At 36.4% G+C, this 17339-nt stretch overlaps 1 protein-coding gene across 1 annotated transcript in view; it reads left to right on the top strand.

The window, feature by feature from the left end:
• MTX2 (metaxin 2) overlaps positions 1-7874 on the top strand; it is a 90454-nt gene extending 82580 nt beyond the window's left edge. The window contains exon 10 of the mRNA XM_027866065.1: positions 4220-7874. Within this exon, the coding sequence (XP_027721866.1) occupies positions 4220-4403 (184 nt within the window). The 3' untranslated portion in view covers positions 4404-7874. The remainder of the gene's footprint in view (positions 1-4219) is intronic.
• Positions 7875-17339: the final 9465 nt, after the last annotated feature.

Below are 17339 nucleotides of genomic sequence, written 5' to 3'. Positions count from 1 at the left end.
TATGAACTGATGCAAAGTGAAGAGAGCAGAGCTAGGAGAACATTGTATACAGTAACAGCAATATTGTAGTGATGATCAACTATGAAAGACTTAGCTAATCTGATCAATTCAGTGATCCATAACAGTTTCAAAAGGACTCATGATGAAAAATACTATCCACCTTTAGAGAGAAAACTGATGGACACTGAATAGAGATTGAAGTGTATTTTTCATTCTTTTTTTTCTCAACATGGCTATTGTTGAATGTTTTGCATCAATTCACTTACATAATGAATATCATTTCTCTTTCTTTCTTTCTTCCTTTCTTTTTTTCTTTTTTTTTGACTAGGCAATGAGGTTAAGTGACTTACCCAGGATCACATAGCTAGTAAGGGTCAAGTGTCTGAGGCTAGATTTGAACCCAAGTCTTCCTGACTCCAAGGCTGGTGTTCTATTCACTGCGCCACCTAGCTGCCACCCATAATGAATATAATTTCTTACCTTCTAAATGGGTAGGGGAGGGAGTGGAAGGAGGGAAAAAATTTAGAACTGTAAATAAAAAAAAAAAATTTAAAGATAGTTCTGACAAGAAATACGTTTCTCTTCACCTCCTTTCTTCATTGCTTTTACATAGATCAAAGGTAAATTCACATTATCTCTCCTGATTCTGTAAGGTATTTATGGAATAACAGTTAAAACTATTACCCTCTTAACTTTTTTCCTTCTCAAAGAAACCAATAGTTTTATAGCCTTTATAGGAAAAACTTTTGAAACAGGTGTTATACAAGTAACTTTACCCAATTTAGAAAAGGAAAGAAATGGCTCAAGGAGGTCCCGCTCCTGCAGTAGGTAGGAAAGAAAGGAGAGGGAAGCAGAGGAGCGGTAAAGGAAAGAAAAAAGAAAGAATAAACATCAGCAGTTCTTTGGTCACTGGGTAAGGACATTTTTTGGCCATAGCAACTCATGAAGACTAGCTACTAAGCTATCGAGTGGTTTGCACCCTTTGTTGGGGAGAAAGAAAGGGTGCAATATGCTGAACACATCCCAGGGGACACCAGCTGTGGAAAGGAACTACTTAGTCGAAAGGACTTACATCATAAAATATTGGAGTAATAGAAGATGTAGCAATACTAACATCCAATGGATTGTAAAAGTATATAAGGAAATATTCAGGGCTTATGTATAATCAGGATACTGGTAATTAAGCATTTGGGCATGGCGATGAGGTGTTTGTGAAACAAAGCCCACATGATAGGGGGAATCAAGGAAGTTCAGGAAAGAGACATTTTGACCAAAAGGGAGAAGAAAGTTGAATGCTGTACTTGAGAAATTTTAGAAAGAGGCTACCTTTTAACATTGTAGTTTAAATTTTGATATTTAAAGCAGGCGATTAGAACAGATGATATAAGGTAGGGGAGAAATAAGATACATACCAGCAGCTGTAATGTAAATAAAAAATTAAGTGTTGTGAGAATTCAGGATTTGGAGAGATCATGTGTTTGGGTGATCAGAAAAAAACTTCATGGAAGAGACAGAATTTGAACCCAGCTTTGAATGATGTTAGATTTCAGCTGGTAGAAATGGGGAAGATGAAGGCATTCCATCATTGGAGAATGTGGGCAGAAACATGAAAGCAAGGACGTTGTAGAATTTACTTGGGAAATAGCTAATAGTTGGTGGAGCAGTGGATAGCGCTAGGCCTGGAGTCAGGAAAACTTGAGTTCAAATCCAGGTTGAGACACTTTACTGTGATACCCTAAGCAAGTCACTTAACCTCATTTTCCTTCACTGTAAAATGAGAATAATAATAGTACCTGCTTGCAGGGTTGTTGTGAGGATCCAGTGAGATAATATTTGTAAAGTGCTTAGCACAGTGTCTGTTCTATAGTAGGTGCTCAATAGTTGTTTATACCCTTCCCTTAGTCTTCTTTGGCTGGAATATAGGTATGTGAAAATGAGTACTTAAAGATAAGGCTGGAAAGGTAGCTTGGAACAAATACATTTGTATGTCATCTCAGAATCTTTTTGGTAAATTTTCTAAATATAAATGAGATATATTTGAAAGGTTTAAAAATTCTTAGAAAGTGATTGCTTTATGCATCCAAGTTTTAGTCAACAAATGTTCTTTGGCAAGCAGAAGAGTTTTCTTGTGTTTTCCTTTAACTTTGTGTGGTGTAGAGAAGATAATGAGAAAGGGCAACAGCACTATATTGAGTTTATTAAATGGTGAAAGACAGAATTTGGCTGGAAATGCACATTTTATGAAAGAAGAAAACTGGAGTACATTGTATGTATAGAGCACTTTCTGAAATGAAACACTTGCAGAAATTGCTTTGATGTTTTGGAGTAGGATGTGATCCACAATAGTGGCATACAAATGCGAATAAAGTTGGCTTTAGTTTGTTTCAGTAAACTCTGTTCTACTTCCTATGAAAATGTTCTAAAGTAACTTTCCACAAAGTTGCAAAAACTATGTAGCATCAGATCAATTTTTGTATGTCATGTTCATACATAATTAAGCACCTTTGGGGTTATATAGATAGATCTTTCTAGCAAATAATATTTTGCACATTTCAAATACATTTCCAGCTCTCTCTAATTTGAAAACACTTCATATTTTTTGTCATAATCTAGGTCCTTCCTTTGAGGGCTGCAGGAAGTTGAGTTCAGCTTCCCTTGGGTTTGAATCTATAAAGCAAAATGCTATAGTAATATTTGGGGGAAATATGAAAATCAGTATTTGAGATACTTCCCTCAACTTTCCCAGTCTTCTCTCCTATGCTTTTGTTCCCCATGTAGTTTTGATTCTTTTCAGGGATTAATCCTTTGTTGCATCTTCACCTTTCTATCTTTTGTAGCCCACAGATTTAAATCATTGTCTTAATTAGGATAGGACAGGAATTGTACCTTTGATTTCATTGTTATAGGGAACTCCTAGGTGAGGAAACGCCCTCTACTGATGTGCCTTTTCTGCTACTTGTTTCTTAGAGCATTGCCTAGAACGCTGAGATTGAATGATTTGCCCTAGGTTACACAGTCAGGATGTGTCAAAGGTGGGACTTTAAGCCAGGTCTTCCTGGCTCTAAGACCAGTCCTCCATGTACTGTAGCTTGCTTCCTAACTAAATTAAAGGGACCACTTGGGAATAGCTCATGGTCTCAGCTTTCCTCTTAAGCATGCTTACGTATTTTATTCTTATCATTGTCAAATGAAGCTGGCACAGATAGAAGAATATTGGGAAGACCTATGAATATATAGGGTGCCTGTACCTTACTGATGTTGGTTCAGCAAGGTTCATCCTTGCACACAAGGGACAACACATTTCTTTGCTATTCCAAATTAGCCAGGAGCTTCTGTATTAAACACCAATTATGCAAAGGATATGGCATACAAAATAAATTAGGCACAGTCTCTAAGAATTTTATATTCTATGAGGGGAGAATAAGACATCAGCTGATAGCTATAATATACAATACTATACTACATAAGTGCATTAGAGTGTTATAAAACCAAGTACTTTATAAAGTCTGAGGGGAAAATTCATTATCAAGCAAGAAAATGAGGGAAAATGTCTGGGGTGAGGTGGTGTTTGAATTAATAGTGGAAGATGTTTTGATATTAGGTTATTGAGTTGATTAAACAATGAAAGGACAGTATTTGTTGCATGTTAAGTGTGAGGAAAATATCTGTGAAAGAAATGATAGTAAAAGTGCTGAGGAAAGAAAGTTGGAATAAAGTCCTTAAAAGTGATACAGCCAGAGTAATACAGGGCTTTTTTTTTTTAATATTATGTATTACACTCAGATTTTATGTATGTGTGTATGTATGTATGTATGTATGTATGTAATTGTTGATGAACTTTTAGCCTAAATGTGTTTTCTCATTTCAGAATAGTATCGTTGCACAAAACAAATCAAAGAACTGGTTAATCTTTTTAAAATATACTACAAAGCAAAACAAAGTAAAATGCAGTCCAATTTTGTTGTGACTTAATTTAAGACCTACTTACTCCTCTCTGTGACTATTTTTGAATTTGTGAATAATTTTATGTAAGAAACTTTTCAAAGCTAAATAAATGAATCTGCCATTGTAACATGTTAGGATATGAAAAACAAATATTCATACTTTTTTACATTGTAGTTTAAATTTGATATTTAAAACAGCCAGTGGAAATATGTTAAGAAAAATGTTGGGAAGTAAGATATGCTGCATTTTGTCAACACTTTCCTTGTTTTTTTAGGCCAACTGAACTTGATGCCCTAGTGTTTGGCCATCTCTTCACAATCCTTACCACTCAGTTGACTAACGATGAACTCTCTGAAAAGGTGAAAAATTACAGCAACCTCCTTGCTTTCTGTAGAAGAATTGAACAAAACTACTTTGGAGAAAATGGAAAAGGACGCATCCCTCTCAGGTTGGCCTAGAGAGACCTGTTAGATTAACTACTTCAGTGAAAAACCTACGTCTTAAATTTGGTTCAGCTTCATGATTGTAATAGTATCAGAATTTTAAAAATTAACACAACTTTTAGAAACCAGCAGCTGTATAAGAGACCCTTTATATGTATTTTGTAGCCAATGTACACATTAAGCAGTAATGAATTGCTCTATTGTATCCTAGATGATGTTTGTTTGTTTCCTTGAACTATGTATGCCCATAAAAATAAAGCTTTAGCATTGATACAAGTTCCCTCCCTCCCAATTGCTGTCAGCTTTATATATGTGAATTGAAAAAGTGCTTTAAGTTCTTCTCAGGGCAGAAACAAAAGACTAGACACTGAAGGTGATCTTGCTAGTTAGATGACAAAATTGGCCATGGGAAAAAATGGTCATTTTAGGACTGAATAAATATACACTTAGAAAATTTGCCTATTTACAAGATGTTGAGATCATATACTAGTTTAACATTTTAAAAAGTAATTCTTGTATGAAATCAGTTGGATGAAAAGAGAAACTTCAAGAAAGCAGGTAAAGTACATTTGATAAAGGGATGACTCTGTGACACTAGGATCAGAGGACCATCAATTTAGAGCTGGAAGGGACCTCATATTTTGTTAAGAATTGTTCTTGATGATTTTTTCCTCTTAAAATTACTAATCACAAAAGTAGCAGTGTGGTTGCAAGAGACCATTAAGTATATTATATGCAAGCCAGATAATAATCATGAAAGTGGTTTTTATGTAGTCTTTTTTTATTTTTCTGTTTTAGGTTTTTATGTAGTCTTTTTTATTTTTCTGTTTTAGGTTTTTGCTTTATGTTTAAGCTTTTTTCCCCCCCTAAATAAACAAAACACTGGAATGGATTAGTTGGCAGCAGTTTTCTTCCCCCAGTGGAAAACCTTCTTATTGATGGGAAATTTTATCATATGAATATTTTCAGAAAGTTCTGTTTTTACTATGCATTCTAGGTACATACTGTAACTCCCTCGTTGCTTTTCCCCAATCCCCCCAAAATCACATGCTTTGAAATCTTTTTTTAGTCTCTAATGCCATTTTGTTCAGTCTTTTTGAACTCTTTTTAAGCCTTCTTTATTTTTAAAAGTTTCCAATCCTCAGTTACTTTGGTTTATGCTGACTTTTCTTTAAAACCTATTTTGTCTAATTCTTTTTTTTTACAAATCCTTATTCTTTAAGGATTTTTTTGAATTTCACCATGTTATTAATTTGATAATCTTTTATCTTTTGTACTTTTGTACTTTTGATATTCTTTCTGTATCGTGTAGTATGTGAAACCTAGGCTTTTTCTTGATGCTTTTTGGGTAGAAAGGCACCAATATTAGCACAAGATGCATTTTTATCATTATCATTACAGTTTGCTCTCTTTTTTCTCGTGTAAGATAAAAAGCTTTTGGAGACAGTGGCTGTTTATTCTAAGCTGAGATTTCTGCTCTTATTTAAGACTTACTATCTATGGATCACTTTAGGTCTTGTGGCTGTCCTCTGTCAAGGTGAATCACCATCAAGGCAAAATGCATTAGAAAATGGAAACCTTGACATCCCATTGTGGTGATTCAGTTTCCGCCTTTACCTTTTAAATTGGAGCATTTAAAGCCAAGTCACAGTAGCTAAAAATTACCACTGAAAAGTCAGCGCTGCTTGTTCCCATTCTGGTTGCTGACAAAAAAAAGCTAGACGTGTGTTCGGTTGGGTTTTTTTTTCCCTCCCTGTCAAATGTTTGAGGTTACTCTGAAATACACTCTAAAAGTAGCATACTGCCCTATTTTATGAATTTTAACTTGTGATTTTACATAGTGGCTCATTAGGATACTGAGTAGAACACTAAGGAAAAGAATTATTGTAGTCAAGAGATACTATACACACAACGTTGTTAATGTACTTTGGGTTTCTTATATGAATGAAATGGCATTTGTGAAGACCTTAGTGCATAGTGCCTGGCACATAGTAGATGATAAAAAATTCCTTCCTTCCGACTTAATGATTTCCTAACTTTTTAACTTCTTTCTTTTCTAAGTTCATTCCTCCCTCTTATTTGACCAAATACAAATTATTTCTGTGAAGGTTTTTTCCTTTAAAAGTCTTATCTGGTGGCCTTTTGATTGCTGTAAACTTTTGGATGAGCAGCATGGCTTTTGAATGGAGCAGGACCTTAGGAGTCATCGACTCAATTCCTTCATTTTGCAAATGAGGAAACTGCAGCCCAGGGAGATTAGGTGACTCATCTAAGATCATCTAGTAGTAATAAAAGCCAAATTATTAGTTAATACTTCTTTAGATACCCAAAATTTGGGGAAAATAGATGGGAAATGTGCAAGTTCATTTATGACTTTTTGTTCCTGATAATGTTAATTGACTGATGGTTAATGGAATATTTCTTAGCATGGTAAGCACCTACTATTTGTTGTTAATAAGTGACGGGTGATTTGAATTCTTCAAATTTATTCGATACTAGAAGATACCTTATGATTGGAATGTTAGCATTTTAAAATATTTGTAGTTACACAGTATTTTAAAAGTAACAGGTCAGTGCATACTCAATTGTTTCGTGTTTTGGCTTCTCTGACTTTTCATATACATGTTTATATGTTATGGCTTGTAAATTATTATATGGATTCCCAAAAGGAAGTGCTTAATAATATTTAGAATTACATACATGATCCATCCATCCTATTTAAGTTCCCAAGTGTTTGGATCATTCTTTATGTAGGCTTTATGTTAAATTGACATTTAACCCTGTGTACTCTTAGTCATTTGGTCTGGAGCCCTGTTCATATAATACTTTCTTGTCCTACTAAAGGTGGTAACTAGAGCTATAGTGTAATTGGATGAAAATCTCTATGTCTCCTAGTGTAGGGTGTCTTGCTTTTGTATAATTTAACTTATTTTCCTTCTGAATGTGTTTTTTGCTGTAATTTTTCTTTTTATTTTTTTAAGGTTTAATGAAGTAGCTATAGCACCAAACAGAATCGAAAAGTCTATTCTGTTAGTGGATAATCTTCCATACAGCCATGTAACTTGAGTTATTATAATTTGCCTATGCCCAATCTATCTATAAAATATGGATAATATTTGTGACCGACTTATTTCCTAAGAGGTTTGTTTGTTTGTTTGTTTGTTTGTTTGTTTGTTTTTTTAAGAATGATGTTTGGAAATTGCTATGACTTCCTTGGGGAGGATTGGTATCCTTAAAAGTCACATCAATAGGGACATGAGCGAAAGTCTTTTCTGAGAGCATAATTATATTCACTACCCAGATCTTTATCATGCTTACCAAAAATGCAGATATCAATATTAAAAAAATCAGAATAGCAGTGTGTGAACTTTTAAAAAAAATCTGTAATGAGCAAATGATATTGCTGAATACCTGCTTTTTATTGGGCATTAACTGTCATTTTTGAGATGAAAATAAATAACTAAGAATAAAATGCCTTTTCCATGATTCTTGAGAAGGATTTTGTGTGTCATTCATGTAATAATTTAAAACTTTTTTGCCATCTGTTGTATATAGTTATCATCATTTTATAGGAGAGGTTTGAGCCTCTTGTTACAGGTTAAACCACAGGAATGTCTTGCTTAATGATTTTAGTTTTTACAGAAACCAGCTGCTGAGATAGATTGTCACTGATTCAAAGGGTTGCACACATATTCCACCTGTTTTTTAACACTTCATGAAGTCTGCCAGTGGCATTCCTAATTTGTTACAAGGTTTTGTAATACTCACTTTCACCATGTTACAGAATAACCTCAAAATGATTTTGTAAATCTTGGACTGCCCAATAATAGGCATATAACTTCTGTTTCTTTTGGTGTGGCATCTACTCTATACAGATAGGTTTGACATTTTATATGTTTAACATTCTCTTAAGTAAACTTGCACCTTCCTCTGAGTGGAAGGCAGTGTGCTTCACTGTGAAACCATATATGTGATAATTTTTTAAATTTTACTTTGCCAAATAGTGTATACAGGGTGACCCCAAAGCTTTAAAGCTTAAACCTGTGCAAAGATTTTGGGATCCCTGTTTAGGATGTATTGGTTGATTGAATATTCTGGTTAAATAACAAGTTATAATACAAATATGTACATACATACATACATATACACATACATATGTGTATATATACTAAAAACTTTTATATATCTATTATGTATATATACACATATATGCATACCTGCTAGATACTCTGTGTGTGTGTGTGTGTGTGTGTGTATCCAATGATTGGCAGTGTTGTATAATGTTTAATTTGCTGCTTTTGGAGTCAGGAAGACCTAAGTTCACGTTCAGCCTCTGACAATAAGTGTTTGTATAATCATGGACCAGTTACCCAAAGTGTTCCAAGTCTCGTTCTCCTCATCTGTAAAATGATGGGGTTTGCCTCTAAGGTGCCTTCCAGCTTTAAATCTCTGATCCTGCGATTTGAGGGAATTGCTGAACAAATTGTGGTCTGTGAGTATTCTTGTACTGTAAGAAAAGACAGATAAGGGGAATTCGGAGAAACAAACATTTGGCTGAGTTAATGCACAATAATCAGAACCAGGAGGATGGTATAGACAATGGCTTGCAATAATGTAAATGCAAGTAACACTGTAAGGTAGCTGAATTCTGGTTAAATGCATTGGATCTTGATTCTAGAGGACAGACAGATGAAGCACATGTTTCTTTCTTCTCAGTGGAGAGGTGGGAGATTAACAATGCAGAATGTGGTGTGTATGCAGACACAGTCAGTGATGGGATTTTTCATTTGGGCTGTGCTTCACCTTTGTCTAATGGTGGATTTTATTGGGGGACAGAGAAGATATATTGGCAGAAAATTATAACACATGATAAAAATGTAAAGTGGTATTCTTACATTTAAGCAAGAATTGTTCTACATATTAATTTAATAATAGACATGCCCTATTTTGAAACATTTAACCAATTATAGCAAAAACTGTTGACTCCAGTTAGCAAAAAACTAGAAAACTCATTTGCTTTCTTCCTTAATGAGACAAGGAAACTTTTTTCTCAATAGAGTGATTGTACCTAAGTATTTTTTAAAACTTTTGATAAGCGTAGGAAATGATTATTTTATTAATTTAAATGGTGAGATATTCTGGTTATTAAGACTTAAAGACTCAATTTTTGGTTTTGATGAGGCAGGCTTCTCATATAGTACAATAATATTGGTCATTGCCATGACAAAACATTTAGATTGTATGCTTATAATTTAATTATTTGAAATATGGTCTTCCAGCTAGTATACATTTTGAAACTAATTTAATAGTTATTTTTTAAGTTTTTTTTTTAAAGTACCAGTTTTATGTTATAACTTACTAGAGCTGGAAAAATTAATACATTTTATGCAGATTTTTTGAATTTTAAATAAGCCTTAATAGTTTGAACTTGTGCTAAGACTTTTGGGACACCAGACACCATTTGCTTGCTTATTCTAGATTTTATATCTCTAAAATCTTTTTCCTGGAATACATTTTAGTGGTTTGTTATAATGGTGTTCAATCTGTATTAAATGTAGTTCTCAATACAACAAAATTGACATTAATGAAATACAGCATCATACAGATAGACAGATAGATAGGTGGGTAGATAGGTAGATGGATACAGCTGGCATTTCCATAAAACCAGAGAGAATTGAAAAGAGAAACAAATAAAATGTTAAGGATATTATTATTCAGCTTATTGTTGGTGTGTTAGTTTGAAAGAAAAGATAATTTGTCTCATGAGTTGCCATCTGTGCATAACACTTAAATGCATATGATTTGAAACACTTGTTTTAGCCAATTTAAAAACTGATAGTTTCCGTGATAGAATAAGCAAGTTTTTCACTCGTTTGTGAATATCTTTGTAAATTTTTTTCCACAAAGGGCAGAACAATCAGAAAGCCAGCTGAAAATAGAATAGAACTTTGAGCTGGACTCTTAAAATCCCAGACAAGGTCTAAACAGACATTGTATAGAGTCTACAGTGGGGATAATGTATCTGAGCATACAAAGGCAAATTGGATGATAACTAAGCAGTTTACTGAGAGTGAAGATCCTGTCCCTCCTATTTAAGTTGAGAAAGGATCTGTTTGTATCCTGGAACACTGGTCTAGAGATCAGTCATGGTAAAGTAGAGTTGGTTGTCTAACATTTTAAAGTATTTTTGAAGGCAGGTTTCCCTTTTGTATGACCACATAACTATTTTATTACCCTACAAAACTTTTTCTAGTTAATAGTTTGTTTTTTTTTAAATGACATGGACCACTTTGGGAGTCTGGTTTAATCTATGGACCCCTTCACAAAACAATATTTTTGAGGAATAAAATATATAACATTACAAAGGAAGCCAATTATATTGAAATGAAGATGTAATATTTTCTCATCCAAGTTCACGAACCTGCTTAGTACGTAGTACTTAGATTAAGAACTACTGGTCTGTTCTAGTTTCACAGTTAGAGAGATGGCATCTGATGTGGGGGCATACCAACAGCATGGTTTGGCTTCCATTTTCAGTTTCTTTAAAATTTCTTAGAGCCTAATTCTTTCAAGGTCCTTGGCTGTGGAGTCAAAATGAAGGTGGAGCTTGAATAATAATGAGAAAGGTTGATACTCTTCTACTTGCTTTGTTGCTTATGTGGGATAAACACTGGTTTGGGTGATCGAGTTTTTGTCCAACAAGTTCTGTGGAGTAGCCACAATCCCTCCTGCCTGTCCTGTTGCTGTACCTCTCTGTCCCCCCATCACCCAATCTGGATGTTCTATACCAGGAAACTTACAATACAGGAACTTCCAGTTTCCTGGATTATTGATGCCTTCTTATCTGTGTTCTTAGAGGCAAGAAACCAGTCAGACTTTCCTGAACAGTACCCTAACACTAAACCCCTGTGCTAACCCTAACCCCCTGAAGCATGGAGGGGAGATGGGTCTAGAAGTTACCAGCAAGAACTTGGTGGAACCATATGCCAAATCCTGGGAGCAATCTAAATATCATTGTGGACTCCTCTTCCTCATTCCTGGACCTGAATAGCACCATCTTGTTAGAAACATCCTAGTTACATTCTTGGTTATATCCTTTCCATGCCTTTTCCTATTCTGCTTTGGAGGATTCTGGGATGTATGGTAATTGGACTGCCCCAGTACTCTACAACCATACACACACACACCTTCCCCATACTGAGTTGGGTGTCTCCAATGAAGTTCCCTGGCCTTCACTTAGGCACCAAATAAAAGTGCCTAATACTTTCAGTCAGATTGGCTCATCTCATTTCTCTGTGACGTTCCTTTAGTGACAACAGTTATGCCCAATGTACGTGAATACCCAGAAATAACAGGGTGGTAGGTCAAGAGCTTAACTTGTAATATGTGGGACCTGGACATAGAACAAAAGTACTGAGGTGATGTTCTTGGACCAAGATTTCCTAATGAAAATTCATTCTGTAACATTCCTGTTGATGCCTGAATTATCTTTAGTGAGCTGTGGAGGAAGAAAATTATTGATATAAGTTGTAATATGGCTAAGAATGGCTCTTTTGTAGAGTTCTCACTCAGTGTAATAGAATTGAACTGAGGTTCAGAGGGGCAATAATTTCTAGCATCGTCTGTGGTGCCAGGATTGTCTGAAATACCCTAATAATCCCACTTCTGGCAACTGAATAATAGTTAACAATGAATAAGATAGGGAACTATTGATTATTGTTGCTTTATTTTAGCTGTCAGCACAATACAGTAGGTGGTTTAGAGTTCCAGATTCAAGTACTGACTTGTGTGCCCATAAGCAATTCACTTAACTTCTCAGAACCCCAAGTATTTTAAAAGAATATTCTATTTTTACATCATCCATTTCTGAAACAAAAGAAAAAGCAGTTCACAAAACCATGTCAATTGTGTCTGACAAATATTCCACACCAAATCCCCTGCCATGAAGGGAGGAAGCTGATTTTCTCAATTCTTCAGGGCCCAAGCATGGTCATTATAATTACAGTGTGTAGAGTTTTTTTTTTTAATATAGACTTTTTTTGTTTTAAACTTAAATACAAAATGAGGAGAACATGAGAAGATTCAATATAAAACAGTAAATTTCCATTTCAAGAGAACCTATATAATAAAATCATTCTCAAAGCTGCCAGCTTTTCTTTGCTTCCTTGTTGGTTTTCTTTTGTTCTCTGCTATGCACTTTTTACTTTATTCCCCCCGACCCCTCCCCAAAGAAGGCTACAATTAAGTGTAGTGATAATTTTTTATATAAATGCAGGTATCTATAAACATATAAATATATATGCATTATATTCATACACATATATGTAAGACTGTACTATACTTATTTCCACTTGCCATCTGTTTCTCTGAGGGTGGATAGCATCTTCCTTCATAGGTCCCAAGTCTTTCCATGTTTTTCTAAATCAACCAGCCCATCATTTCCTACAGCACAGCAGTATTCCAATCCAGTCACATCCTATCTGAGAAATTGTCTATGAAAGCTTTTTCCTCTAATTTTCTCTATTCCTCTATTCTTGGCTACATAGGTTTTATTTACACAAGAAAATTTTAATTTAAAATAATTGAAATTATCCTTTTTTACACTTCAACAATGCTCTCCTTTATGATATAGTTTAAGGGCTGAATCTACTTCCTTTACATCTTTTTTCCTGGTTTCTTTGAAGTTCCTGACCTTATGCTCTTCCAGATGAACTTATTATTATTTTTTCTAACTCAGTAAAATAATTTTTTAGTAATTTAATAGGGATGACATTGAATAAATCGATTAGTTAGGTAAAATTGTCATTTTAAAAATTATATTAGTTTTACCTAACCTTGAACAATAAATATTGCCTCAATTATTTAGATCTGAGTTTATTTGAATAAAAGCTGTTTTATATTTATGTCCATATAGTTCCTGTGTCTGTTTTGGCAGGTATATATTCAGATATTTTATACTGTCTAGGTGTTTTATATGGTTCCAAGCTATATTGAATAATATTGCTGACACAGTGTCATTTTGTGCTGGAGACCCTTCTACCTTCCTCAGTGAAAAGAGTGACTTTTTTTTTAGCTTCATTATCTTTCTCTGAATATGAGCCCAGATCTTCTCCATCCCAATAGTTACTATCTATGGTTGGGTTCTTTCTTCTTTACCTACTCATTTTCACTTATTTTTTGTTTTATTTTTAGCAGCTATTAGTATCATCAAGTTGTAGTCTCAAGATATGGGTAATGATGCCCCAAGCCTTCTTGGTGCTTCTTACTGTTCTTTTCTGAGATCTTGGGGCCCAATTTTAGGCCCTCCTCTCCACACTTAAACCACAGCTAAGGCCCCCGACCACATTGTCCGGCAAATGGGATCCCTCCAATGGTTGCAAACTACATCTGTCCTTTCTGCCCTGGAGCAGAAACCAGGGACTCTGCCCCCCTGCAAGGGCCTACAGCCCACAGGGTCCCTGACCCTCTGCTATTGCCCTCACCAGGTGTGTGGTAACTCTTCCCCTCGCAGCCACAGCCCGGGACGGGTCTGGGCAGTGGAAGGTCCTTCAGGCCTCACTCCCCACCCTGCAAAATGAAAGTTTCTAAGGCTGAGGCTGCCTCTCCCGCCCAGGTGCCCCCAGGACTTGTTGTTTGTTGATTCCACAGAATCGGCCTGGGGGTGTTTGCACTTTGTTCTGGCTGACCCTCTGCCACTGGAGGTCAAGTTTTTCCCCTGAGACTTCTCAGGTTGTCTCAGGAGGACTACTGCTTTACCAATCGAGTTTATTTCTGTGACGCTGAGATGGATGTTCTGTCTTTTTTTTTTTGTGGAGGAAATTTAGAGAGCTGAAAGTTTTCTGACCTACTCCGCCATCTTCCCAGAATCCTCTCCCCAGTTTCTTTTTTATTGATGTTCTTTCTGTTTATTTACGTTGCCAGTGTGGGTGTTTTCCCAGTTTCCTACTACGCTGTGTATCAGTTCATAGAAGTCAGCCTTGCTTCACTGAATTCTTCATATTTGTTGTTTCCTTCCTTCCTTCCTTTCTTCTTTCCTTCCTTCCTTCCTTCCTTCCTTCCTTCCTTTCTCTGGATTTGAACTCAGGTCCTCCTAACTCCAAGGCCTGAGCTCTATCCACTGCGCCCCCTAGCTTCCCCTTATTTCTTGTTTCTTACAACACAGCAGTATTCCATTACATTTATGTAGCACTATTTCTTTAGCATTCTTCCAATCAATACTTGTCCTTGCTGGTCCTTCCCACCACCACCTTCCTCGGCAGCAACATTTTCCCTTGCCTTTTCAAGGTCAGGGCGCCACACAAGACCTTGGACCTTTGAATCATCCTCTGACGGTGTTGATCACTCTCTCTTCCTCAATACTCTTTTCTGTAGGTTTTTGGGTGGTTTTCTCACCCTGCCTTCTCTGTCTCCTTTGCTGGATCCTCTTCTGGATCACACCTTCTAACCATGGGTGCCTGTCAGGGCTCTGTCCTGAGCCCACTTCTCCCTCTGTACTGCTTTACTTGGAGATCTCATCATCTCCACAGATTTAATTACCATCTCTATGCTGATAATTCTCAATCTACCTTTCCTACCCCAGCCTCTGCTGACCTCCAATGTCCCATCTCCAAAAGCCTTTTTTAGACATCTCTAGACTGGATGAACAGCGGACATTTTAAACTCAATATGGTCAAAATAGAACTTAGTTTCTTTCCCTGTAAACTTCCCTGCATCCTATCTTCCCTAATACTATAGAAGGCAACACCATCTTTCCACTCCCTCAGGCTCCTAAGTTTTCTCAGGAGTCTTTCTTTCTAGATTACTGTCTCTTGCTCCCCATATCCAAACCGTGGATAAGGGCTTTTTGATTTCACCTTCCTAATGTCACTCCAGTGCCTCATCTCTGACACTCTCACCCCTCATCACCTCGTTTACTGTGATAGCCTGCTGGTGGTCTGCCTGTCTCAAGTTGTTCCCCGCTCCGATCCATTCTCCATTCAGCCACCAAAGTGATTTTCTTAAAGTGTATATCCAACCATGTCATCCTCCCCTCAGCCTCCTGCCCCCACTTCTCAATAAACTCCAGTAGCTTTGTATTAATGCCTTCAAGCGCAAATACAAAACGTTGTGTTAGGCATTCAACACTCTTCAGGACCTATCCCTTTCCCCCTTTCCAGCCTTCTTACTGACTTATACTCTTCCATCCAATGACACTGGCCCCCTGGCTGTTTTACAAACAAGACACTGCATCTCTCAGCTCTGGGCATTTTGTCTGGCTGTCTCTCATGCCTGGAATGCTCTCCCTCTTTTTCTCTGAGTGTTGACCTTCCTGGCTTCCTTAAGCCCCAACTAAAATCCTGCCATCTACAGAAAGCCTTCCCCAACCCCTCTTAATTCCAGTGCCTTTCCTCTATTAATCATCTCCTATTTGTCCTGTAGATGGCTTGCTTCATCTGTATTTGTTTGCTTGTTTTCTCCTCCATTGTATTGTACATTCCTTGAGGGCAGGGGCTGCCTTTTGCCTCTTTTTGTATCCCCAGAGTGTAGTACAGTGCCTAGCACATAGTAGACACTTAACAAGTATTGATTGATTGATTGAGCCACCGCCACACTATTTTTGCTGTTGTTTTTTCTTGCTTTTTCTTTGTATCTTCAATCCTCAGCATGTAGTCAGTGCCTGGTACATAGTAAATGATTCATAAATACTTGATTGTTTGAGTTATCCATTGGACGCTGCCTTGCTTCATACTTCTACAAATTCTTCTTCTCTCTATCCCAATGATACTGAACCCTTGACAGGCAAAGAATGCCCCACAACCCAACTCTAGCTGTCTGTTCTCTCTTTCTCTTCATCCATTATTGTCCCATTCACTTACTAGAAACTCTTAACATTTCTCTCTCTAAGCATAACTTCCTATCTTTCCACATGTCTCATTTCTCCTATACCTCTTGGCCCTTATCAAGACCTTCTCTCTCTCTCTCTCTCTCTCTCTCTCTGTGTGCTCTCTCTCTCTCTCTCTCTCTCTGTGTGCTCTCTCTCTTGTTTCACCCTCCCTCTCAACTTCACTTTTTCCCTCTCAACTTCAACCTCTCCCTATCATATGGTTCCTTCCCTACTTACTTCAAACATGCCTACAACTCATCCATCTCCAACTGTCCCTAGACCCCACTATCCCTTCAAGCTATCTTTCTTGTATCTTCACTTCTTAGCCAAATTCCTTGATAAAGCTATCTATAATCACTGCCTCTACTTCCTTTCTCCTGAAAACCTTTTGCAATCTTGCTTCCAACCTCATCACTTAACTGAAACTTCTCTCTGAAGTTACTAATGATTTCATAATCGCCAAATCTGATGGTCTTTTCAGTACTTATTTTATTCAAGCTATCTGCTGCATTTAACCACTCTGTCCTCCTGATACCCACTTCTCTCTGGGTTTTCATGTTATTACTCTCTCTCCAAATTCTCCTCCATGTCTCAGTTTCCTTTGCTGGCTTATCACTTCAGTCATGCCATCTAACTGGGTGTTCCGCAGAGTTCTGTCCTAGGCCTTCTTTTGTCTTTATACTCTCTCTTTATAAAGTCATCAAATCTTAATGGATTTAACTATCATCTCTATAAAGATGAATCCTTAGATCTGTATGTCTAGGCCTGCCCATTCTCTTCTCTGAGCTTCAATCCTTCATCACCTATTAAACATTTAAAATTGGACGTCTTGAAGACATTTCTCTTTTTTTAAAGACATTTTTAAAATTTTGAGTTCCAAATTTTCTTCCTCCTTCTAGCCTTCCTGCCACCCATTGAGAAGGTAAGCAATGTGATACCTATTATACATGTGAAGTCATGCAAAACATTTTTCCATATTAGCCATGTTGCAAAAAAATCAAGAATTTAAAAATTGACCAAAAAATATGTTTCATTCTACACTGATTTCATCAATTCTCCCTCCAGAGGTGGCTAACGTTTTTCATTAT

Source organism: Vombatus ursinus, unplaced genomic scaffold (genome assembly GCF_900497805.2).
Source record: "Vombatus ursinus unplaced genomic scaffold, bare-nosed wombat genome assembly UNPS02014779.1, whole genome shotgun sequence".
Taxonomy (NCBI): domain Eukaryota; kingdom Metazoa; phylum Chordata; class Mammalia; order Diprotodontia; family Vombatidae; genus Vombatus; species Vombatus ursinus.
Note: the sequence above shows the minus strand (reverse complement) of the source record. Positions and strands in the feature narration are given on the sequence as shown.